The 25,997-nt window shown below is 45.8% G+C and overlaps 1 protein-coding gene across 6 annotated transcripts in view; it reads left to right on the top strand.

Moving 5' to 3' along the window:
- The window catches only part of LOC143923674 (uncharacterized), a 55,413-nt gene that overhangs the window by 26,169 nt on the left and 3,247 nt on the right, over positions 1 to 25,997 (top strand). For 4 of the 6 annotated variants that reach the window (XM_077447488.1, XM_077447487.1, XM_077447486.1 and 1 more), the window contains 5 exons: positions 3,236 to 3,269; positions 7,695 to 7,744; positions 9,670 to 9,774; positions 20,829 to 20,862; positions 22,813 to 22,868. In XM_077447488.1, coding sequence (XP_077303614.1) covers positions 3,236 to 3,269; positions 7,695 to 7,744; positions 9,670 to 9,774; positions 20,829 to 20,862; positions 22,813 to 22,868 — 279 coding nt within the window. The remainder of the gene's footprint in view (positions 1 to 3,235; positions 3,270 to 7,694; positions 7,745 to 9,669; positions 9,775 to 20,828; positions 20,863 to 22,812; positions 22,869 to 25,997) is intronic. The other 2 variants (XM_077447490.1, XM_077447489.1) reach the window with 1 other exon arrangement.

Below are 25,997 nucleotides of genomic sequence, written 5' to 3'. Positions count from 1 at the left end.
AAAATATGGAGGGGTAAGAGGGTAAGGGCTGGAAATATGGAGGGGATAAGGGCTGGAAATTTGGAGGGGGTAAGTGGGGTAAGGGCTGGAAATGTGGAGGGATAAGGGCTGGAAGGATGGAGAGGGTAAGGGCTGGAAATATGGAGGGGGTAAGGGCTGAAAATTTGGAAGGGTAAGGGCTGAAAATATGAAGGGGTAAGGGCTAGAAATATGGAGGGGGTAAGGGCTGGAAATGTGGAGGGGGTAAGGGCTGGAAATGTGGAGGGGATAAGGGCTGGAAATATGGAGGGGGTAAGGGCTGGAAATATGGAGGGGGTAAGGGCTGGAAATATGGAGGGGGTAAGGGCTGAAAATATGGAGGGGGTAAGGGCTGGAAATATGGAGGGGGTAAGGGCTGAAAATATGGAGGGGGTAAGGGCTGGAAATATGGAGGGGGTAAGGGCTGGAAATATGGAGGGGGTATGGGCTCGAAATGTGGAGGGGGTAAGGGCTCGAAATGTGGAGGGGGTAAGGGCATGAAATATGGAGGGGTAAGGGCTAGAAATATGGAGGGGTAAGGGCTAGAAATATGGAGGGGAGTAAGGGCTGGACATACGGATGGGTAAGGGGTTAAGGGGTGGAAATGTGGAGAGGGTAAGGGCTGGAAATATGGAGGAACTAAGGGGGTAAGGGCTGAAAATATGGTGGGGTAAGGGCTGGAAATCTGGAGGGGGTAAGGGCTGAAAATATGGAGGGGGAAAGGGCTGGAAATGTGGAGGGGGTAAGGGCTGGAAATTTGGAGTGGGTAAGGGGGGTAAGGGCTGGAAACATGGAGGGATAAGGGCTGGAAATGTGGAGGGGGTAAGGGCTGGAAATGTGGAGGGGGTAAGGGCTGGAAATTTGGAGTGGGTAAGGGGGGTAAGGGCTGGAAACATGGAGAGATAAGGGCTGGAAATGTGGAGGGGGTAAGGGCTGGAAATGTGGAGGGGGTAAGGGCTGGAAATGTGGAGGGGGTAAGGGCTGGAAATGTGGAGGGGGTAAGGGCTGGAAATTTGGAGTGGGTAAGGGGGGTAAGGGCTGGAAACATGGAGGGATAAGGGCTGGAAACGTGGAGGGGGTAAGGGCTGGAAATGTGGAGGGGGTAAGGGCTGGAAATGTGGAGGGGGTAAGGGCTGGAAATGTGGAGGGGGTAAGGGCTGGAAATGTGGAGGGGGTAAGGGCTGGAAATATGGAGGGGTAAGGGCTGCAAATATGGAGGGGTAAGGGCTGGAAATATGGAGGGGTAAGAGGGTAAGGGCTGAAAATATGGAGGGGATAAGGGCTGGAAATTTGGAGGGGGTAAGTGGGGTAAGGGCTGGAAATGTGGAGGGATAAGGGCTGGAAGGATGGAGAGGGTAAGGGCTGGAAATATGGAGGTGGTAAGGGCTGAAAATTTGGAAGGGTAAGGGCTGAAAATATGGAGGGGTAAGGGCTAGAAATATGGAGGGGGTAAGGGCTGGAAATGTGGAGGGGGTAAGGGCTGGAAATATGGAGGGGATAAGGGCTGGAAATATGGAGGGGGTAAGGGCTGGAAATATGGAGGGGGTAAGGGCTGGAAATATGGAGGGGGTAAGGGCTCGAAATGTGGAGGGGGTAAGGGCCTGAATATGGAGGGGTAAGGGCTAGAAATGTGGAGGGGGTAAGGGCTGGAAATGTGGAGGGGGTAAGGGCTGGAAATATGGAGGGGGTAAGGGCTGGAAATGTGGAGGGGGTAAGGGCTGGAAATATGGAGGGGGTAAGGGCTGAAAATATGGAGGGGGTAAGGGCTGGAAATATGGAGGGGGTAAGGGCAGGAAATATGGAGGGGGTAAGGGCTGGAAATATGGAGGGGGTAAGGGCTCGAAATGTGGAGGGGGTAAGGGAATGAAATATGGAGGGGTAAGGGCTAGAAATATGGAGGGGAGTAAGGGCTGGACATACGGATGAGTAAGGGGTTAAGGGCTGTAAATGTGGAGAGGGTAAGGGCTGTAAATATGGAAGGGGTAAGGGCTGGAAATGTGGAGGGGATAAGGGCTGGAAATATGGAGGAACTAAGGGGGTAAGGGCTGAAAATATAGTGGGGTAAGGGCTGGAAATCTGGAGGGGGTAAGGGCTGAAAATATGGAGGGGGAAAGGGCTGGAAATGTGGAGGGGGTAAGGGCTGGAAATTTGGAGTGGGTAAGGGGGGTAAGGGCTGGAAACATGGAGGGATAAGGGCTGGAAATGTGGAGGGGGTAAGGGCTGTAAATATGGAGGGGTAAGGGCTGGAAATATGGAGGGGTAAGGGCTGGAAATATGGAGGGGTAAGGGCTGGAAATATGGAGGGGTAAGGGCTGGAAATGTGGACGGGGTAAGGGCTTGAAATATGGAGGGGTAAGAGTTTTGAAATGTTGAGGGGGTAAGGGCTGGAAATATGGAGGGGGTAAGGGGGTAAGGGCTTGAAATGTGGAGGTATAAGGGCTGGAAGTATAGAGAGGGTAAGGGGTGGAAATATGGAGAGGGTAAGGGCTGGAAATATGCAGGGGATAAGGGCTGGAAATGTGGAGGGGGTAAGGGCTGAAAATGTGGAGGGGTAAGGGGGTAAGGGCTAAAAATATGGAGGGATAAGGGCTGGAAATATGGAGGGGATAAGGACTGGCATGGACCGGTGTTTTAGGTTGTGGCCTAACCTTTTGTAGGTGGGGGTGCAGCAATAATAATTCACACAGTCCGGTGCAGTGAAGAACTTGTATTGAGTTAGTACAGCCACAGTTCACCCCCAATGTGTAGAGAGCAGGTATCAGACAGCGTCTAATAAGAGAGCAGAATGTGGCCTGGCTACCAACTCTTAAAAGCACACCAAACCTGTGCCTTAAAAATGCTCTGCCTAACCCAAGATGGCTGCCAGAGTTAAATGATACGGCAGCATCCAATTGGATGCTTGTCCAGTGACACTGGAACCATAGAGGAACTCTGTTCCTCTTGACTTCCTCTCCAACCACAGTGTTGCTGTGAAAGAGCGCCACCTGCAGTGGAGAAAGCAGACTGCACCTGCCTACACTTCCCCTTTGTTTCAGATCACTCTCCTTAGGATCTTGTTCTCCCCAGACACAGGAGCTTGCAATTCAAACTGTGTTATTCTAGGCAGGAGATACACTCATATCAGAATGTATTGTGTAATCCGGCTGTCCATTGTTTTTATATTGACATCCTGTATCCTCCCTCCTCTCACTCTCTATATATCTTGTTTTTCTCTCAGTACCGATTCAGGTTATTAAAGATCATCTGATCAAGTAAGTGTTATAATCTCTCCTCTTTGTAAATCCAGACCGGACAACATTCCGTTTGCTAAAGCACTGTGTATCATAGTCAATTGCCACGTCTTTCCTTTTCCACAATCATTTTTCTTTTTCTCCATTTCGGGGCTGCTGATCTCCTCCGGCCTCTGTCAGCCACTTCCTGTCTACATGCACTCCCTCCAGTACGGTCTGCGCATCATTGTGGTACCAGTATCCTGCAGCCGGTCCGGCGATACCACACGAGACCAGATTCACTTGGGGTCTTTCAACTTGTCCAGGCTCTTATTGAGAAGCCAACCTCTGCATGGCCTAGGGTTGCCACCTTTTCTTCAAGTCAAACCTGAACACTTTAGCGGCGCACGCCAATTATTATTTTTTTATATAGTATAAACTATACATATATTTTGCTATTAAATAACATTTCTAATTGTATGAAGTTAATAACAAGAGTCCCCCCTTTACATCAGAGTCCACAGAGTTCCCCTTTTACATCTGAACTCGCAGAGTTTCACTGTAAGGGGGGTCTCTGCAGACTCTGATGTAAGGGAGAACTCTGCGGACTCTAACATAAGCAATTCTATGAGAACCCTGATTTAAGGGGGAACACTGAGAACTCTGATGTATGGAGAGGACTCTAATGTAAGGGGGGACACTGAGAACTCTGATGTATGGAGAGGACTCTAATGTAAGGGGGAACACTGAGAACTCTGATGTATGGAGAGGACTCTAATGTAAGGGGGAACACTGAGAACTCTGATGTATGGAGAGGACTCTAATGTAAGGGGGGACACTGAGAACTCTGATGTATGGAGAGGACTCTAATGTAAGGGGGAACACTGAGAACTCTGATGTACGGAGAGGACTCTAATGTAAGGGGGAACACTGAGAACTCTGATGCACGGAGAGGACTCTAATGTAAGGGGGAACACTGAGAACTCTGATGTATGTAGAGGACTCTAATGTAAGGGGGAACACTGTGGCTTCTGGTGTAAAAGGGAACTCTGATGTAAGGGGTGCTCTGAGAACCCTGATTTACATTAGTGTACTCACTCAGAGGCAGAAGAGAGAAGGGGGGAGACTTCAGTGACAGACAAGGACGGATGGTGAGCTCACTCACCCCTTGGCAGTCAGCACCTCTCATCCAGATGTATCCGAGGCTGCTGAATTGAAATTTCCAGCCCCAACTTTCCTTTTCTGAGGCACATCACCGGGGTTTGGAGTGTGGGCAGACACAGAGGGGTAGGGGGTGGGAGGATGAGGTGGAGATCGAGCCCTCTCTCCTCTCCCTTCTGTGTGTGTGTTTGGGGGGGGATTGTTAGTAATGGCTTTGGGCAGTGTGAAAGAGTGTAACAGACACTCTCAGCCTAGACAACTGCAGCCAGCAACCCTGCTGGGAAGTCATAGTCCAGTCAAAATAATGTGTCCGGGTTTCAGGCAGTCTGAAACCCGGATGCATGATTCCAAACCCGAACTGTCCGGGTGAATCCTGGACAGGTGGCAACCCTAGCATGGCCTTCTCCCGAAGAGTCCTCCCCTGGATACTTCTCCAGTTGCTGGGCCTCTCCACAACCTGAGATGGCACCGGACCACCTCCGAATCCTTCCTTTAGTTTCCTCGCCTTGGGATAGCCAGCCCCGAGACTAGGGTTGCCACCTGTCCAGGATTCACCTGGACAGTTTGGGTTTGGAATCCTGTGTCCGGGTTTCAGTCTGCCTGAAACCCGGACACATTATTTAGACTGGGCTGTGGCTCCCCAAGTAGCTTAGATAGTAACACAAAAATCTGTTGCCATTCGGGATCGGCTCTCTGAGGGTAGGTTTGGCATCACTGGGGGGGGGCATGATGTTAGTAAGAGCAGTTTGGCCCCACCCACTGTTTGCCGCAGCGCACTGCATTACCACTTTCCTTGGGGGGCACCCAAAGGTGTCCCAGGTCTTTTATAATCCTATAGTGTATACTACGAAAAAAATGTGCCCTGTGCCGCTAAAGTGTTCGGGTTTGGCTTGAAGAAAAGGTGGCAACCCTACCCAAGACTTGTATTCGGGTGGATCCCCAACCCAGGCCATGAGAGCCCTGGGGGCTGGTCAGGAGGACCAGGACCATCAGCCAGAAAGCACTTCTGGACCGGAAACCCCCCAAAAAATGTGACGTCAGCACCTTAAGTACCCTCTCCCAGAATGCACAGCAAGAGCGACACTCCGACTGGGCTGGTTCCGAGAGAAAGTAAACCCTTAATGCACCCAAATAGACTACATTCTCCTTTAAGGGGGCGTGGCAATGGGTGTGTCCTATACCTGCATACTTTTGCTGGTAGGTGTCCCTCATTCCCATCTCAGAAAGTTGGGAGGTATGCTTAGGGTTGCCACCTTTTCTTCAAGCCAAACCTGAACACTTTAGCAGCGCGCAGCTATTTTATTTTTAAGGGGGGACACTGTGGACTCTGGTGTAAAGGGGAACTCTGATGTAAATTAGTTGCTGCTCACCAAACCTCCAACTTACATCAGAGTTCCCGGCATTCCCCCTTAAATTAGGTTCCTTAACCACTTGAGACCCAGGCCAATTCTGACATTTCTCTCCTACATGTAAAATTCCTAATTTTTTTGCTAGAAAATTACATAGAACCCCCAAACATTATATATGTTTTTTTAGCAAAGACCCTAGAGAATACAATGGCGGTCATTGCAACTTTTTATCTCGCACGGTATTTGCGCAGCAATTTTTCGAACGCGTTTTTTTCAGAAAAAAAACAGTTTCATGCTAAAAAAACAAAAAAACTGTAAAGTTAGCCCAATTTTTTTGCATAGTGTGAAAGAGGAGGATACGCCGAGTAAATAGATACCCAACATGTCACGCTTCAAAATTGCACACGCTCATGGAATGGCGCCAAACTTTGGTATTTAAAAATCCCCATAGGCGATGCTTTAAATTTTTTTACTGGTTACATGTTTTGGGTTACAGAGGAGGTCTAGGGCTAGAATTATTGCTCTCGCTCTAACGTTCGCGGGGATACCTCACATGTGTGGTTTGAACACCGTTTTCATATGTGGGCGGGACTTACGTATGCGTTCGCTTCTGTGTGCGAGCTCACGGGGACAGGGGCGCTTACATTTTTTTTTTTTTATTGTTAATTTTATTTTTATTTTTTTAGTTTTACACTTAAAAAAAAAAAAAATAATAAATTGATGACTTTTATTCCTATTACAAGGAATGTAAACATCCCTTGTAATAGGAATATGGCATGATCGGACCTATTTACAGTGAAATATGGGGTCAATAAGGCCCCACATCTCACCTCTAGGCTGGGAATAATAAAAAAAAAAAAAAAAAAAAAGATCCTGGCTTCCTAGCCAGATTGGCGCCGTTAATTTGAATACCGAGGCCGGGCGTGACGTCATAACATCGCGCCCGGCCTCCGAACGATCATAGAGACTCCGGGGACAATCTAGTCCGCCGGAAATCTCTATGATCAAATGCTGGGGCCGGCGGATCCTGTGACTGACTCACCGGTGGAAACGGTGAGTCAGTAGAAGCACCGGAGGGCGGCGGGAGGGGGGGGCGTCCCCTCCCGCCGCTCGTAAGAACGATCAAGTGTCGGAACAGCCGCTATGATCGTTCTTATGGTGTAGGGAATCGCCGGCTGAAAACGGCAATATCTGAATGATGTCTGTGGACACAGGCATCATTTAGATATAACCACCGGAACCCCATGACGTCAATAGACGTATTGCGGGTCTCAAGTGGTTAAAGCACCCCTTTCCTAAGTGTTACTTGCTTGGAGGCAGGAGAGAGAAGGGAGGAGGGAGACTTCAGTTACAGACATTGGATGGTGAGCTCACTCACCTGAGGATGGAGGCTCAGGCATCGACACCTTCCATCCACCATGTATCTGAGCTGAGTTGCTGAGCTTCATACTTCCAGCCCCCGCATATCCCTTTCCTGAGGCACAGAACACTGGGGATTGGAGTGTGGGTGGGCAAACAGAGGGGTAGGGGTGGGAAGGGTTAGGAGCAGATCAAGCCTTCTCTCCTATCTGTGTATGGGGGTGGGGCCCGTGTGCACACCTATGCGCTTGGCATTTTTGGTACTTGATCACTTGGGGAGCCACAGTCCATTCTGAATATTGTGTCTGGGTTTCAGATGGTCTGAAACCTGGGCACACGATTCAAAACCCGAACTGTCCGGGTGAATCCCGGACAGGTGGCAACCCTAGGTATGCTATAGAGGCTTCAAATCCAGAAAAGTGGAGAGTGAGGTCCCCCTCCTGGCTGTGTGTGGTGGCAGAGGTGTGTAAATAACAGGACTGGCTGAACTGAATCACAATGTATATAGCTTGCAAACAGCTGACATATAAGTACCTGACTTGGGCTTGAATTGTTGGATAGAATGGTGAATCTATGAGTAACAATGTCTCTTTCTTAGGAATACTCGGAATTCTGCACCATCCCAGAAAGTCAGAAATGCAGAAAGAGGTAAACATGAGAATTGGAGAAACTTATAACCAAAATACAGCCAATCAAAACACATTACACTGATCTCTGACATCTCATTGGTTCTCCAAACACTCCTGGATATACCATCCATATTTAAACATTTGACAGTCATTTTTAGATCCCATTGGCCCCCGAGCTGAAAATAAATGTCACTTTTTGAAATGAACGATCCTTATCCTGGAGAATTAGCGTTGTGAATGGGTTGCGGTGAAAGCTTTATCCCTTGTATGAGGTCTACATAGATCCTTCCTTTGCTGGCTATCTGTATGTATGATGTATGACAGATGCAGTTCAATGTACTCCTTTAAAAGAGAGGCCTTTTGTGTTTACAACCGGCAGCCGGGGATCTGTCATTTAGCAGCACTAGCACTACCGCTGCTCAATGACAGATCCCTGCCGGCTTCTGCTTGTAAACACAGCAATGGGGATCGTGGGTGACCTCATTGACCAAATGATGACCATATGACTAAACCATGGGTGCTCAACATGTGGCATTCCAGCTGTTGCGGAACTACAAGTCCCATGAGGCATTGCAAACCAGACAGGTACAAGTATTAATCCCGAAGGCAGGGGCATGATGGGACTTGTAGTTCTGCAACAGCTGGAGGGCGACAGGTTGAGCACCCATGGCCTAGACCAGTGATGGAGAACCTTGGCACCCCAGATGTTTTGGAACTACATTTCCCATGATGCTCTGGCACTCTGAAGTGTAGTCAAGCATCATGGGAAATGTAGTTCCAAAACATCTGGGGTGCCAAGGTTCGCCATCAAGGGCCTAGACCATAGCCCAGTCCAGTGAGCCCGCATATTTGCATGCGGTCACCGTGAAGGGGTTAAAAGAAACACTTTGTGTTTACAACCAGCAGCTGGGGATCTGTCATTTAGCAACACTAGCACTACCGCTGCTCAATGACAGATTCCTGCCGGCTTCTGCTTGTAAACACAGCAATGGGGATCGTGGGTGACCTCATTGACCAAATTATGACCATATGACTAAACCATGGGTGCTCAACCTGTGGCACTCCAGCTGTTGCGGAACTACAAGTCCCATGAGGCATTGCAAACCAGACAGGTACAAGTATTAATCCCAAAGGCAGGGGCATGATGGGACTTGTAGTTCTGCATCAGCTGGAGGGCGACAGGTTTAGCACCCATGGCCTAGACAGGGGATATGCAATTAGTGGATCTCCAGCTATTGCAAAGCTACAAGTCCCATCATACCTCTGCCTCTGGGTGTCATGCTTGTGGCTGTCAGAGTCTTGCTATGCCTCATGGGACTTGTAGTTCTGCAACAGCTGGAGGTCCGCTAATTGCATATCCCCGGCCTAGACCATAGCCCAGTCCAGTGAGCCCGCATATTTGCATGCGGTCACCGTGAAGGGGTTAAAAGAAACACTTTGTGTTTACAACCAGCAGCTGGGGATCTGTCATTTAGAAGCACTACCACTGCTAAATGACAGATCCCTGCCGGCTTCTGATTGTAAACACAACACTGGGGATCCTGGGTGACTTAATTGACCAAATTTGTCCATGACCATATTTGGTCAATGATATCCCCCAGAACCACCGCTGCTGTGTTTAGGTGGCATGGAGCGTGGCACGATATGGCAGAGGGTTTCGGCCTCAGTAGGAGGGCAATGTTCTAGCAGGACAGCAGCAGAGCTGGGGACTTGGTGCCAAATTCAGACAACCACGAAGCCCTCCTTACAGACAGGTTCCTCCCCACTTATAAATACTTTTTTTTTTTTTTGAGCTTCTACTCAAGGGGTAGAAAATCGGACTCAGAGAAGCCCAGAAACGCTCCAGACGGGGCAAACACCTACTTCTACTTTTATACTGAAATATTGGATTGTGATGATTTGGTATGAGTGGACACATTGATGACTACAGTCCTCTTATTGCAGTGGCAACCATGAGATCCAGCGTAAAAAGTGAGGGGAAGGGGTCGCTCTCGGACAGCCGCTGTCCCTCGTACGAGAACGTGGTGAATGTAAACGGGTCTCTTCTCTGTAAGTGTCTTCTAGAATGGGGGGGGGGAGGGGCTATTCTGAGTTTAAAGCTAAACTTTGGGCATTAATAAAAGACACAAAGTAATGAAGCCTTGTAATCATTAACCACTTGACCACTGGTCACTTAAACCCCCTTCCTAACCACACCAATTTTCAGTTTTTGGTGCTCTTGTATTTTGAATGACAATTACTCAGTCATGCAACACTGTACCTATAGGAAATTTTTGTCCTTTTTTTCACATAAATAAAGCTTTCTTTTGGTGGTATTTAATCACCGCTGGGTTTTTATTTTTTTGCGCTATGAATCAAAAAACAGAATATTTGGTAAAAATAAATAAATATATATATATTGGCGAGTATTGGCAGAGTGTTGGGGAGTATTGGCAAGTACTGGCAGAGTATTAGCAAGTATTGGCAGAGTATTGGCAAGTATTGGTGAGTATTCGCAGAGTATTGGGGGGTATTGGCAAGTACTGGCGAGTATTGGCAGAGTATTGGCAAGTATTGGTAGGATATTGGCGAGTATTGACTGAGTATTGGGGAGTATTGGTAGAGTATTGTCAAGTATTGGTAGTGTATTGGCAGAGTATTGGGGAGTATTGGCAGAGTATTGGCAAGTATTGGTAATGTATTGGCAGAATACTGGTGAGTATTGGCAGAGTATTACAGGGTATTGCAGAGAGTTGGCAGAGTATTGGCGAGTATTGGCAAGTATTGGCAGAGTATTGCAGGGTAATGGCAGAGTATTGGCAGAGTATTGCACAATATTGCAGAGTATTGGCAGAGTATTGGCGAGTATTGGCGGGTATTGCAGAGTATTGCAGAGTATTGCACAATATTGCAGAGTATTGGCAGAGTATTGGCAAGTATTGGTAGAGTATTGCAGAGTTTTTCACAGTATTGGCAGAGTATTGCACAGTTTTGCAGAATATTGGCAGAGTATTGGCAGAGTATTGCACAGTATTGCAGAGTATTGGCAGAGTATTGCACAGTATTGTAGAGTATTGCACAGTATTGCAGAGTATTGGCAGAGTATTGCACAGTATTGTAGAGTATTGGCAGAGTATTGGCAGAGTATTGCAGAGTATTGCAGAGTATTGCACAGTATTGCAGAGTATTGCACAATATTGCACAGTATTGCACAGTATTGGTAGAGTATTTCACATTATTGCAGAGTATTGGTAGAGTATTTCACATTATTGCAGAGTATTGGCAGAGTATTGCAGAGTATTGGCAAAGTATTGCACAGTATTGCAAAGTATTGCACAGTACTGCAGAGTATTGCACAGTATAGGCACAGAGCAGTGCTGTGGGCACTACAGATCCAGCCCATAGCGCTGCTAAAAACGATCTCCCCCCCTCTCCCCTCGCACTGTACAGATCAGGGAAGGGAGGAACCGGAGGGAGGTTTGTTTATGAGTGATCGCTCTGTCATTTGACATTTACCATTTACTGCGATGTGTGATGCGCCGGGTCTTCCGGACCTGGCGGTCACGGATGTTTGCGGGAATGCGCCCCGGGGGGCATGCGAGAGCAACATTCTGGGAGGACGTCCTCCCAGAATAAGCCGACCGTGCTGTAGCCGTCTTTCAGCTATGGCCCGGTCAGCAAGTGGTTAAATATTTTTTTGAAGCAGGGTAAGTACCTGAACCCGACCTGGTGTCAGTCTCTTGCACTCTTTGGGGTGTAAGAGGGAGAAGCTGGACGAGAGCTGATCAGTTCCTGTGCATGCCGATAGGAGGAGATTGCAGAATGATAGAGAGATGAGCTCCTCGCTGCACTGCTTCTCCTTTCACTGTCCAGTCACAGGTTGGAGGTGGGTCTAGAACAGGAGTGGGCAACCTTAAAGAGGTGGAGATCTATCTGAACGACATGAGAGAAGTCAAAGATCACCGGGCACAGTGTCACCTCCTCACACCTGACTTAAAGCGGAGTTCCAACCAAAAATTGAACTTCCACTTTTTCGGAATCTCCCCCCCCGGTGTCACATTTGTCACGTTTCAGGGGGGAGCAGATTCTTGTATAATCCAGGTATTTGCTCCCACTTCCGGGCGTAGATAGCCACAGTATCCGTGGACATCTATGCCATATACGGCGCCTCCTCTCTCGCCCCCTGCTGTCTACTGGGAGACACACATGTCCCAGAAGGCAGCAGGGATCAGTGGGATCGCGCAGCAAGACTCTCGCATGCGCAGTAGGGAACCAGGCTGTAAAGCCACAAGGCTTCACTTCCTGATTCCCTTACCAAAGATGGCGGTGCCTCCAGAGGAGCGGCAGTGCCTGCTGTTATTGGGAATGAGTCCTTGCTTGCATTCCACAGCGGCACTCTTAGCGCTGGTTCACACATAAAGCTAGGGGTTGGTAAAACTCTGTGGTTGAGTTTTACGGCCCCTAATCCCTAACCCCTTTAGCTGCTGAGGCAACAACCAAAGGTGTACACATACTGCAGCAGGAATTAAACCCCCTGTTGCTTTTGGTGGATGCTACTGCTTGCCAATCACAACCCATTCAAGTACAGGGGGCCACTCTGCAAGTACCCCGCAATGGCATGCTTCTGCGGGGTCCAAAGGGTTAAAGCAGGTGGTGAAAAACACAACGCTGCCTGCTTTAACCCCTTGTTTGCTGTACTGCACAAGGTTGCGGGGCACTTGCAGAATAAACATTTTTATTTTCGTTTCATTCTTTTTTTGCTTTTTTTTTCGGAAATTCAGAAATTTGAAAATTTGAAAATCTGAAAAAATGATGAGGACATCTAAGGGTAGTAAAAAGTACTGCAAGCAAAATCTCTGGAATGAAAGTGAATATTGCAGAATAAGCTAGTTTTATTACTTTACTTTTTTTATAGGCTGTATATTTTTATCATGTTTTTATCGTGTTGTTCTGCTTTAACCCTTCCTGCCCTCTCCCAGTGGTCTTTTAACTGGGTCCTAGCTCAAGAGGTGGGGCAGAGTCCCCGATCGTGTGATCACAGTGATTGGCTGTCACATGATGGGGAAACCCCTCCCACCAGCAGAGACCAGGAGCTGTCTGTGCTGCAAGTGTGCAGTGAGAATGCTCTCGGCTCCAAACGTTGACCACTGTGAATGGACACGTATGTGCAGTGTGTGGGTGCTAAGGTCCACCCTTCCTATGCGTTACGTGGTAGGCAAGAGGTTAACTTTGCTATGTCTAGCCAAAACTTTTTTTTTTTTTTTTGTTTTAGATAAAGTCAGAAGAAGAATTAGATCCCCTGTCAGTTATTGCTGCTGTCCAGGGCTCCAAAAGAGTCATTTCCCCTCACTTCCTGTCCTGGTGACAACGGTTTCGCCAAACAGGAAATGAGGAAAAAACTCCCCCAGAGAAACAGGTAGCAGGGGTTCTAACCTTCCTCTATTTTCATCTATATGTGTGCCCTGAATAGCAGATAAAACCTGACAAGGGTTCTAATCCTTATCTACTCTATCAAAGGAGAAAAAAAAAAAGTTTTGGCTGGACATACACTTTAAGGAAAACTATAATGCTTTCTGAGCAATTGCATTCTAAAAGGAAATGGATATCGGTATTTTCTACACTTTCATTGCTAACGTATTATGGTTAGAAACAAAAAAAAATATTTACAAAGCGTATTACTGTATGATATATTATATCTATATTATAATTTTTATTTTCTGTCAGGAGAGATTTTAATTTCTTTAACCGCTTCAGCCCCGGAAGATTTGGCTGCTCAATGACCGGGCCATTTTTTGCGATTCGGCACTGCGTCGCTTTAACTGACAATTGTGCAGTCGTGCGACGCTGTATCCAAACAAAATTGACATCCTTTTTTTCCCCACAAATAGAGCTTTCTTTTTGTGCTATTTGATCACCTCTGCGTTTTTTTTTTTTTGCACTATAAACAAAAAAAAGAGACATCTCATCTTAAAGGGACATTGGTCACGAAGAGGAAGAGGCAATTATGCCTCATCTATGCCACCTGCCATTGCCACCTGACAGTGCCCACAGCGCCCATAATTGCCACTTATCAATGCCCACAAGTGCCACCTATCAATGCCCGCCAGTGGTGCCAATCAGTGCCACCTAGAAGTGCTGCCCATCACTGCCACACATCAGTGCCCATCACTGCCACCTATCGTGCCCATCAGTGTCGCCTCATCAGCGTACATCAATGACGGACAAAAATTTACTGTTTTAAAATTTTATAACAAAATTTAAAAAAAACATTTTTTTTTTTTTTTAATTCGGTCTTTTAACATTTTTTTTAACAAAAAAATAAAAACAGCACAGGTGATCAAATACCACCAAAATAAATCTCTATTTGTGGGAAAAAAATGATAAGAATTTCAGTGTTATATGACCGCGCAATTGTCATTCAAAGTACATCAGCGCTGAAAGCTGAACATTGGTCTGGACAGGAGGGGGGTTTAAGTGCCCAGTAAGCAAGTGGTTAAAGGAGCTGACGTACAGCTACCACGGCTCGCGGGAACGTGCCAACCTGCCGCAGTATAATGTCGGCCATTGGTTAAAGCATTCTCTAATAAGTAAGTGATTGTATACGATTTTTTTGTTGTTGTTGTTTATGTAGCGCTACCCCTGTGAGTGCCCCTTGCTCAATCTATACCCCACTGGTTGCCCCGACCATGCAAGTCCTCCAACACCTCTGACACCCTGGGTTCAGACATCCCTCAATGATAATCAAGGAGTTAAGGACATGCATTCAATGTAATGCCACGTACACACGATCAGAATTTCGGCCAGCAAAAGACCGATGAGAGCTTTTCAGTCGGAAAATGCGACCATGTGTATGCTCCATTGGAAATTAGCTGGCCGAATTCCCGCCAGCAAAATGTGAGAGCATGTTCTCAATTTTTCCGACTGAAAACTTTCGGAAATTCTGATCGTGTGTATGCAATTCCGACGCGCAAAAACGTACGCATGCTCAGATTCAACTACGGGACGGAAGCTATTGGCTACTGGGTATTGAACTTCCTTTTTCTAGTCCCGTCATACGTGTTGTACCTCACCAAATAAATAATAGCAATGATATAAAACAGTAACACAAAAGCAATAACCGATAGTAGATTATAAAGACTTTTCAAACAATACTCTATTCGGCTGAAACCGGTAGGAGGGGGGCAGAGGGGGGACCCTTTTTGTGTCAAACCACGCACACGTGTGCAACAACACTACAGGCCAAATGGATCAGCAAGATACAACCATGTGCTTACATCAACCACTTCCCACCCACCGTATAGTAAAATGACAGCAGGGCGGGATGCACTCTTGTTCTTGGACGACATCGTATGACAGCGCCCAAGAACCGCCGCTGAGAAGCTACAGTAAATTGAGGGAACCATGAATGTCAACATATACTGTGACATACTGAAGCAGAGCATGATTCCCCTCCCTTCAGAGACTGGACCGCAGGGCAGTATTCCAACATGATAACAACCCCAAACACACCTCCAAGATGACCACTGCCTTACTAAAGAAGCTGAGGGTAAAGGTGATGGACTGGCCAAGCATGTCTCCAGACCTAAACCCTATTGAGCATCTGTGGGACATCCTCAAATGGAAGGTGGAGTAGCGCAAGGTCTCTAATATCCACCAGCTCTGTGATGTCATCATGGAGGAGGGGAAGAGGACTCCAGTGGCAACTTGTGAAGCTCTGGTGACCTCCATGCCCAAGAGGGTTAAGACAATGCTGGAAAATAATGGTGGCCACACAAAATATTGAGGCTTTGGGCCCAATATGGATATTTTCACTTAGGGGTGTACTCACTTTTGTTGCCAGCGGTTTAGACATTAAAGCGGGAGTCCACCGGGACTCCGCGTTTTTTTTTTTTTTTAAAAGCCAGCAGCTACAAATACTGCAGCTGCTGACTTTTAAAATAGTGACACTTACCTGTCCAGCGCGCCCGCGATGTCGGCACCCGAAGCCGATCTGTAGATCGTCACTCGGGTGCTGCCGCCGCCATCTTGGGTATGGGAATCAGGAAATGGAGCCTTTCGGCTTCATTTCCCGGTTCCCTACTGCGCATGCGCGAGTTGCGCTGCGCAATAAGGACGGTCCCCGCTGCCTCTGGGATCTGTGTGTTTCCCAGCAGGCAGCGGGGCACTTGCGGAAGGGGGCGGGCACTTGCGGAAAGGGGCGTAATCTACGCCCCTTTCCGCAGAGAGCTATCCCGGAAGTGGGTGCAGTTACCTGGATTATCCAGGTAACTGCACCCCCCTCCCCCCTGAAAGGTGCCAATTGTGGCGCCGGAGGGGGGGAGGATTCCGATGAGCGGAAGGTCCATTTTAGGGTGGACCTCCGCTTTAATGGCTGTGTGTTGAGTTATTTTGAGGGGACAGCAAATTGACACTGTTATGCCACGTAAACGCAATTGGATTTGGGCCAGCAAAAGACCGATGAGAGCTTTTCATCGGAAAATGCGACCGTGTGTATGCAAGACAGCTTGAGCGAAATCCTGTCGGAATTCCATCAGGAAAACCATCAGAGCTTTTTCCGACAAAAATTCCGATCGTGTGTACGCGGCATTATCCAAGTTGTACACTCACTACTTTACATTGTAGACAAGTGTCATTTCTTCAGTGTTGTCACATGAAAAGATAGATTAAAATATTTACAAAAATGTAAGGGGTGTACTTACTTTTGTGAGATACTGTAAAAGCAGTGTAAGATTTTTCTTTTAATTTTCACAGGTGACAATTTGTTTTTTTTTAGGTTTTCATGAAGTAGCACTGTGGTAATATAAAAGCAGTATAATGCCCCATACACACGATCGGACTTTCCCCAAAATCGTGGAATTTTGTTCGAAGGTTGTTGGCTCCAACTTGTTTTGCATACACACGGCCACACAAATGTTGGCCAACAATTACCAATGTGGGAACGTGGTGACGTCCAAGACGTACGGCAAGCCAATAAGAAGGACATTCAATAGTCATGTGATATCTCCATTACGAATGGTAGTTTTAGACCGAGTGCTTCCAGCTCGTACTTGATTCCAAGCATACGTGTATTTTTGTGCGACGGACTTGTGTACACACGATCGGAAAGTCCGACAACAAACATCTGTTGACAGAAAATTTGAGAACCTGCTAGCCAACATTCGTTGGCGGAAATTCCAACAACAAATGTCCGATGGAGCCTACACATGGTCAGACTTTCCGCCAACAAGCTCACATCCAACATTTGTTGTCGGAAAATCCCGTGTCTACGGGGCATCAGAGTTTTCTTTTATTTCCTGGGGTTAGACAATACATTTTTTTAATAAAATTTTCAGAAACTGTAGATAGCTAATGTAAGATTTTTCTTTAGATTTTCTAGAATATTTTAAAAATGAAAAAAAAAATTCTGCTCATAATTACACTGTTTTCCAATGATTTGGTGAGATGGGCTGGGGTGAGAATTTTGTATTTATTTTTTCTTTTAAAATTTTTAAGACAGCGTAAGATTTTAATTTAATGTTCTAGAGGAGAGAAAAAAAATAAAATAAAGAAAAATAAAAAAAAACCTCTATTTTATAATTTTTTTCTTTACTGTGCAGTACATTTTTTAAATTAAATTTTCAGAAACTGTAGATAGCTAGTGTAAGATTTTTCTTTAGATTTTCTAGAATATTTTAAAAATTAAAACATTTTTTCCACTTATAATTACAGGCATACCCCACTTTTAAGTACACAATGGGGTTTATAACTTTTCAGCTTTAGTAAATAAACCCCATTGTGTACTTAAAAGTGGGATATGCCTGTACATTGTTTTCCAATGATTGGGTGAGATGGGATGGGCTGGGGTGAGAATTTGCCTTTGTTTTTTCTCGTCAAATTCTGTAAAATTTTAAGACAGCGTAAGATTTTCATTTTAATGTTCTAGTGGAGAGAAAAAAAAAACCCTTTATTTTATAAATTTTTTCTTTACTGATTTAAAGTTAGCACAAGATTTTTATTTTTATTTTCACGGTAATGCCCTGTACACACGGTCGGACATTCCGACCACAAAATGCGTCGGATTTTTTCCACCGGACTTTGGCCCAAACTTGTCTTGCATACACACAGTCGCACAAAGTTGTCGGAAAATCCGATTGTTCAGAACAAGGTGGCGTAAAGCACGTACGACGAGGGACTAGCCAGTAGCCAATAGCTTTCGTCTCGTGATTTATTCTGAGCATGCGTGGCACTTTGTGCGTCGGAATTCAAAGGATCGGATTTTTAGATCCAGCTCTCAAACTTTGTGTGTCGGAAATTCTGATGGAAAAAGTCAGATGGAGCCCACACACACACGATCGGATTTTCTGACAACACGGTCCGATCGCAATTTTTCCATCAGAAAGTCCGACCATGTGTACGGGGCACAAGAGTTTATTTTTTGTTACATTTTCATGAATTAGTTGTGTAGTAATGTAAAGGTAGTGTAAGATTTAATTTTCTTGGGTGAGAACATTTCTTTTAATTATGGTTTGATAGAATTGTTCTGTAATTATTTAGAAGCAGTGTGAGATTTTTTCATTTTTTTTACGTTTTCGTGGCAGTAGATATGCATTGTAGACAAAATACAGAGGCAATTCCCCCATCCTGTATTATGTCAATGAGTTCCTCCCGTTATGTAATGGACCTGCGTATATCTTGTAATCACTATAGGATTTGTGTGCTTTGGCAGCGAATGGCGCGGGTTTATCGCAGGATCGGCGGGCTCGCTCCGTGTCCCATCATTAAATTAATATGGGATTTTCTCTACATTCATTTCATCCAGAGTTTCCTATATCTGCTTATGTAACCGGCTGGGCTGCCCAGAGCTGCGAACTGTATATTCTGAAGCTGGCGCCTTGCCATCGGTGAGGTCCGTCTGGTGAAGACATTTGCCATGTAGACCAGTTGGAGGTTTCCCAGGTTTGGTGGCCCTTGGCTGCCGAAATGATCAAAGCAACTCTGGCTAAAAGGCTAAAATGCACAACTTATAGGAATAAAAAAAAAAAATTGTCCTACAAAGAAAATGTTTTGTGCAACAAAAGATTTGTACAAGCAGATATCCCTGTGATTTCCCCAACCCCTACTACTCTAAATCAGGGGTTCTCAACCTCGGTCCTCGAGTAGCCCCAACGGGGGCCACGTTGTGGAGACTTCCCTTGGATAAAATAGGTCTTATCAATCCCATTTCATTGATATTGATTTAAAGCAGCTGTGCAAAGTAAAGGAAAACCCTGAAAACATGGCCCGTTGGGGGGGGGGGCTTGAGGACTGAGATTGAGAACCACTGATCGAAATGACAAAAATATATCTTCTGCCCAAACTGGGCACACCTACCCTTAGGTTCCAGAGGTCCCAGTAAGTGCCTCTCGCTCTTGTCCAGGGATCTCCGAATAACGAACCTCCATCCCACAGACATGACTGGGCATGATGGGAATTGTAATCCCTGAAAAACTGGAGGGCCCTGCTTTCACCCATAAGAGCACAAAACATGGTGTATTGCAGTGGTCTCCCAACTGCCCAAATTCTGGCCATTTTTCTTGCCCTTATTCAGCCCTTGGGCCCTGTTCCCCCTACTGATATGATCAAATATTCTCACCCATTGACACCAACAATGAGGCACCATTCCTTCTATTGACTCCAACAATGGAGCATCATTCCTCCCACTGACACCAACAATGGGGCACTATTCCCCTAACATCAAAGATGGGGCACTATTCCCCTGACGTCAACGATGGGTAACTATTCCCCTAACATCAACAATGGGGCACTATTCCCCTGACATCAATGATGGGGCACTATTTCTCCCACTGATACCAATGATGGAGCACTGTTCCCCTGACACCAACGATCGGACACTATTCCTTCCACTGACACCAATGATGGGGCACTCTTCCTCTGACACCAATGAGGGGCACTATTTCTCCCACTGACACCAACAATGGGGCACTCTTCCACTGATATGAGTGATGTGGCACTATTTATTCCACTGACACCAACAATGGGGCACTATTCCTCTCATTGACACCAATGATGGGGCACTCTTTCCTCGACACCAATGATGGGGCACTATTCCTCCCACTAACACCAAAAATGGGGCATTATTCCTCCCACTGACACCAATGATGGGGCACTATTCTTCCCACTGACACCAATGATGGAGCATTATTTCCCTGACACCAATGATGGAGAAATATTTCCTTGACACCAATGATGGGGCACTATTCCTCCCACTGACACCTATGATGGGGCACTATTCCCCCCCCCCCCCCCCTGACACCAATGATGGAGCACTATCCCTCCCATTGACACCAATGATGGGACACTATTCCTCCCACTGACACCAATGATGGGGCACTAGTCCTCCCACTGATACCAATGATGGGGCACTAGTCCTCCCACTGATACCAATGATGGGGCACCATTCCTACCACTGACATCAATGATGGAGAAATATTTCCCTGACACCAATGATGGGGCACTATTCCTCCTCCTACTGCCCACAGGTAATATGTCATTTATTTACTCCCACTGACCACCAAGCCAGAGACATTGTCTACATCCACTGATGCTGGGGCATTTTCTACCCCCACTGGCCAAAGTCTGCCCCCTCCCCACAAATTCTGAAGGACAGTAAAATTGCCCTTTGTTTAGAATGTTTGGAGACCCCTGGTGTATTGTCTGTCCGATATTCTGGAAACACCAACCTCTCCATCATAATTGGTGTTCCCAGCTCCACCCACTGTGTTATTTTTTGGACTCTACCACTTGGTAGTCATGGCCAAGTCTGTACATTTCCATTCTCTGCTATGGGCTGTCAGTCGGCCGTCCCGTCTCTGTCCATAGTAAAGTCCCTTCTGGTCACCTTTGCCTCCCTTGGTCTCGGATCACACCTCACATCCTAAGGACAATCAAAATCAGATGACAGTAAACCATGTGGACTTCATGAATCCAGCACAGCGCAGATGTCGGGTTCCCTGGATAGTAATAGCAATTCACCAAAACATGTGACTGGGTGCCCAAATGTTTTCTTTAAGAATGTGATCTGTCCGAGATCTGTAGACCCCCAGCTTTGTCCTGTGTAATAACTGCGCTCTCCTCTCCCTTTCCAGCTGCTCCGCCGATGAAGAAAGACCACACATACCTGTGAGAGACTTTTATTACCTGTAAGGCAACCTTATGGCTCAATGAGGCCACTAGGGGAAGGAAGCAAGAGAACAAAAGAGGGAGAGATAGAAGAAGAGAGCTTGAGAAGAGAGGAGAGGAGAGGAAGGAAGCATGAGAACAAAAGAGGGAGAGATAGAAGAAGAGAGCTGGAGAAGAGAGGAGAGGAAGAGAGGAAGGAAGCATGAGAACAAAAGAGGGAGGAATAGAAGAAGAGAGCTGGAGAAGAGAGGAGAGGAAGAGAGGAAGGAAGCATGAGAACAAAAGAGGGAGGGATAGAAGAAGAGAGCTGGAGAAGAGAGGAGAGGAAGAGAGGAAGGAAGCATGAGAACAAAAGAAGGAGAGATAGAAGAAGAGAGCTGGAGAAGAGAGGAGAGGAGAGGAAGAGAGGAAGGAAGCAAGAGAACAAAAGAGGGAGAGATAGCAGAAGAGAGCTGGAGAAGAGAGAGATGAGGAGTGAAAAAGAGGCCGAAAAAGGGAGTAAAGGAGCAATAGAACAAAAAGGGGAGATATAAAAGTAGAGAGCTGGATGAGGAGAGGAGGGAGAACATTTAAGGGTGCAAGAATAGGTAGACAGAACAAAAGAGGGAGACATAGAAGAAGAGAGCTGGAGGGGAGGGGAGGGGAGGGGAGAGGAGAGGAGAGGAGAAATGGAACAAATGAGGGTAACTAAAAGAAGAGAGCTTGAGTGAAAGAGGAGAAAAAGCGAGGGGAGCAAGAGAGCGATAGAACAAAAGAGGGAGAGATAGAAGAAGAGAGCTGGAGTAAGAGAGGAGAGGAGTGAAAGAGAGGCAGAAAAAGGGAGCAAAAGAGCAATAGAACAAAAAGGGGAGATATAAAAGTAGAGAGCTGGATGAGGAGAGGAGAGGGAGAAAGTGTAAGGGAGCAAGAACAGGGAGGGGGACATAGAAGAAGAGAGCTGGAGGATAGGAGAGGAGAGCTGGAGGAGACGGGAGGAGATCTGGAGGAGAGGAGAGCTGGAGGAGAGGAGAGGAGAAAAAGGGAGCAATGGAATAAATGAGGGTAGATAAAAGAAGATAGCTGGAGTGAAAGAGGAGAAAAAGTGAGGAGGGGAGCAAGAGAGCGATAGAACAAAAGAGGGAGATATAGAAGTAGAGAGCTGGATGAGTAGAGGAGAGGGAGAAAGTGTAAGGGAGCAAGAGCAGGGAGTGAGACATAGAAGAAGAGAGCTGGAGGGGAGGAGAGGAGAGGAGAGGAAGGAGAAAAGGGAAGCAATGGAAAAAATGAGGGTAGATAAAAGAGAGCTGGAGTGAAAGAGGAGAAAAAGCGAGGAGGAGGGCAAGAGAGCGATAGAACAAAAGAGGGAGAGATAGAAAAAGAGAGCTGGAGCAGGAGAGGAGAGGAGGGAGAGAAAAAAGAGAGGAAGGAGAAGAAGGGAGCTAGTGAGCAATAGAACAAATGAGGGGAGATAAAAGAAGAGAAAGTGAGATAGGGAGTAAGAGAGCAATAGAACGAAAAGAGGGAGAAGAGAGCTGGAGTGAGAGAGGAGATGAGAGAAAGAAAGGAAGGAGAAGAAGGGAGCAAATGAGCTAATAGAACTAAAGGTGTAGATATAAAAGAAGAGAGATGGGGTGAAAGAGGAGAGGAGAGGAGGGGAGGGAAGAGGAGAGGAGAGGTGAGATGGAAGAAGAAAGCTGGAGTGAGAAAGAAGAGGAGAGAAGAGCCAAGGAAAGACAGGCAGAAACAGAGAGGAAGGGCGTGGGAAAGAGCTAGAAGAAAAGAAAAATAGAGGAAGATAGCGTGAGCAAGAGATGAGATATAAAAAATGCTGTGCAACTGGATTAGGAGGAAAGAAGGAAGAAAGAGAAACTATAGAGAAAGAAAGTTTGAATCATTAAAAAGGAAAGGAGAGGATGAGAGAAGAGACAATTCACCAGGTATATGAATGATGACATTGGGTTCTTGTTTCAGAGAAGTATTTCCCAGTGATACGGAGTTGGAGATTACTACAGCAGATAAAGGGATGAGTAAGTAACAATATGTACCTCCTATATACCATAAAACTACAATATTGTACACACCATACCTCCTAGAGGTCTAGGATAGGGACACTCTTTTCCTTTGTATTTTATATTATGAAGAATGTAATGGAGGAGCTAGAATACACAAAGGTGAACGAGGACACCCAAACGCTGTGCAAGAACAGAGCCGGGAATTATAGCAAGGAGATCTCACTCAGATTAAGGGGCATATCCAGGGCCGTCTTTAATATTGATTGGACCCTGGGCAAAACTTTTCTTGGGCCCCCACCCCCCATGCAGTTTTACTCTCCACCTGGTCTGAGACATACAATAAATAGCAGCTAGACTCAAAATCAGTTTACTGAATCAGATCAGGCAGCTATTGCGATTGGTTGCCAGAGGTTACAGCATATCATTACCGCTCACTAACTGGTTGCTAGAGGTTACAGCACACATTACAGCTCACTGATTAGTTGCTACAGGTTACAGCACATGATTTCTGCTTGTTGAGATTACTGTACAGTAATACTGCTCACTGATTCGTTGCTAGAGGTTACAGCACATCATCTCCTCACTCCAGGGGTCATGCTATACATATGGATGCTGCCTTTATTTACATATCTATGCAGCTATTTACATATGAATGCTGGTTATTTACATGTAAACACAGGGTCTGCAGGTGAGCCATCTGTACACAACAATAGGGCAGAGCTGGGCAGCATTCGTAGCAACACTTCACACTGAGATATCAGGACACAGCAAGAGACAAGGAAATTTAAACTGGGATAGTTGGCAAGTATGAGTCAGCTGCTTTGGGCCCCACAACAATGACAGGGCCCAGGGCAGCTGCCCCCTTTTGCCCTGCCTTAAAAACGGCCCTGGGCATATCAATGATTTGATGGTTGATTCACCAGATTGTCATAAAAAAATCTTTTCTAAACATGTACTCTGTGGGAACTATATATATATATATATATATATATATATATATATATATATATAAAAATCACATGTACAAATCTGACAATTATTCACTTCAAATAATTGATGACGTCCTATGTCTGCCAGTGCCATCTAGTGGCCATAATGTGTTTTTTTTTCTTTCATCTTTGATATTTTAAGATAATACCGCATTATGGCCACCAGATGGCATTTAGGAACATAGGAAATGCGTTTACTGGAAAAAATATGAAATTTTTTCATTGTGGCTGTGCGAATGTTTCTCACATTCTCACGGATGGATTCTTTTATAAATAGACCCCAAATTGGTGAATTTTCGGCAATATCAGTTCTTCTATAGGAAAGGGTCCTTACTGTAAAGATGACCCTATAAAGGCAATGATTGTCTTTGTAAAGTTCTGGACTTATTTGCCTCTTCCACTGTTAATTTTTAATTAAGAAATGATTAAAAAAACAGCATGTCCTCCATCCCAGAACTAACCAGCCTGGCATGCCAGAGAAGTTCTGCTTGTAGATGTCCTCATGCCTCATTTAAGCCCTTTCTAACCACTTGCCGACCGCCGAACGCCGATACATGTCCTAGCTTTGAGGATGGATTTAGTTGTTATGGAAGCAGTTAGCTGTCATAATCCCGCTATCCGTGTGTTCGGCTGGCTATAAGATAAAAGTGGTCTCTGCGGCAGATTCGCCGCAAGATCATTTTTATCGGCTCCGGTGCCCTCCGCCCTTTACCGGAGCGGTCGGCAGCGGCGGAGGCAATCGCATCCTGTGGCTGTGCATGGAGATGAGTGAAGGGAAGATGGCCCCCACCCATCTCCATGACACTGCATGGCGGACGCGACGTCAATACGCCACTTCCACCCATAGCTCTTAAAGGGCCATTTTTTTAAATAATTTTTTTAAACGACAATTTTTTTTTTTTTTATTTCATTTTAGTGCAAATATGAGACGTGAGGTCTTTTTGACCCTCTGATCTCATATTTAAGGAGGTCCTGTCATGCTTTTTTTCTATTACAAGGGACGTTTACATTCCTTCCAAGTGACACTTTTTTTTTTTTAAACAGTGTAAAAATAAAAAATAAAAAGTTAAATAAATAAGACATTTTTTTTTTTAAACATCCCACTGAGCTCTCGTGCAGAAGCGCATACGTGAGTAGCGGCCACATATGAAAATGGTGTGCAAACCACACATGTGAGGTATTGCCGCAATCGGTAGAGCGAGAGCAATAATTCTAGCCCTAAACCTCCTCTGTAACTCAAAACATGCAACCTGTAGAATTTTTTAAACGTCGCCTATGGAGATTTTTAAGGGTAAAAGTTTGACGCCATTCCACGAGCGGGTGCGATTTTGAAGCGTGACATGTTGAGTATCAATTTACTCGGCGTAACATTATCTTTCACAATATAAAGAAAAAAAAATTGGGCTAGCTTTACTGTTGTCAAATTTATTTTAATTAAAAAAAGTTGATTTTTTTAAAGAAAAAAAGTGCGCTTGTTATACCGTGTACACGCGACCGGACTTATTTAGACAGCAAAGGTCCGACTGAACGAATCCGCCGGACAATTCGACCGTGTGTGGGCTTCATCGGACCTTTTCTGTCTAAAAATCAGACGGACTTTAGATTTAGAACATGTTACAAATCTTACCGTTGGACTCGAGTCCGGTTGAAAAATCTGTTCGTCTGCATGCTAGTCCGACGGATGAAAACCGACGCTAGGGCAGCTATTGGCTACTGGCTCTGAACTTATTCTTGTCTGGTCGTACGTCATCACGGTAAAATCTGTCAGACTTTGTTGTGATTGCGTGTGGCCAAGTCCGTTCCTTCGGAAAGTCCGTCGGAAGTCCCGCCGGGAAGACCGTTGGACCTAGTCTGCCGGAAAGTCCGGTCGCGTGTATGCGGCATAAGACCGCTGCACAAATACAGTGTGACGGAAAGTATTACAACGGCCGCCATTTTATTCTCTAGGGTGTTAGAAATTTTTTTTTATAATGTTTGGGGGTTCTAGCAAAAAAATAAAAATGTTTTAACTAGTAAAAAACACATCTAAAAAAGAGAACTTTGACACACAGGAGCACAAAAACACTGAAGTAGAGGCCAATTGGATTGTGCGGCTCCTTGCGCCACCATAGACACCATGTGACAGTGCTTTGGCCCAGTGATTGGCTGTTAGATC

This window comes from Lithobates pipiens, unplaced genomic scaffold (genome assembly GCF_037356315.1).
Source record: "Lithobates pipiens isolate NorthernLeopardFrog02 unplaced genomic scaffold, aLitPip1_a1.2 Scaffold_22, whole genome shotgun sequence".
Classification (NCBI taxonomy): domain Eukaryota; kingdom Metazoa; phylum Chordata; class Amphibia; order Anura; family Ranidae; genus Lithobates; species Lithobates pipiens.
This window is presented reverse-complemented; position numbering and strand designations above follow the sequence as displayed.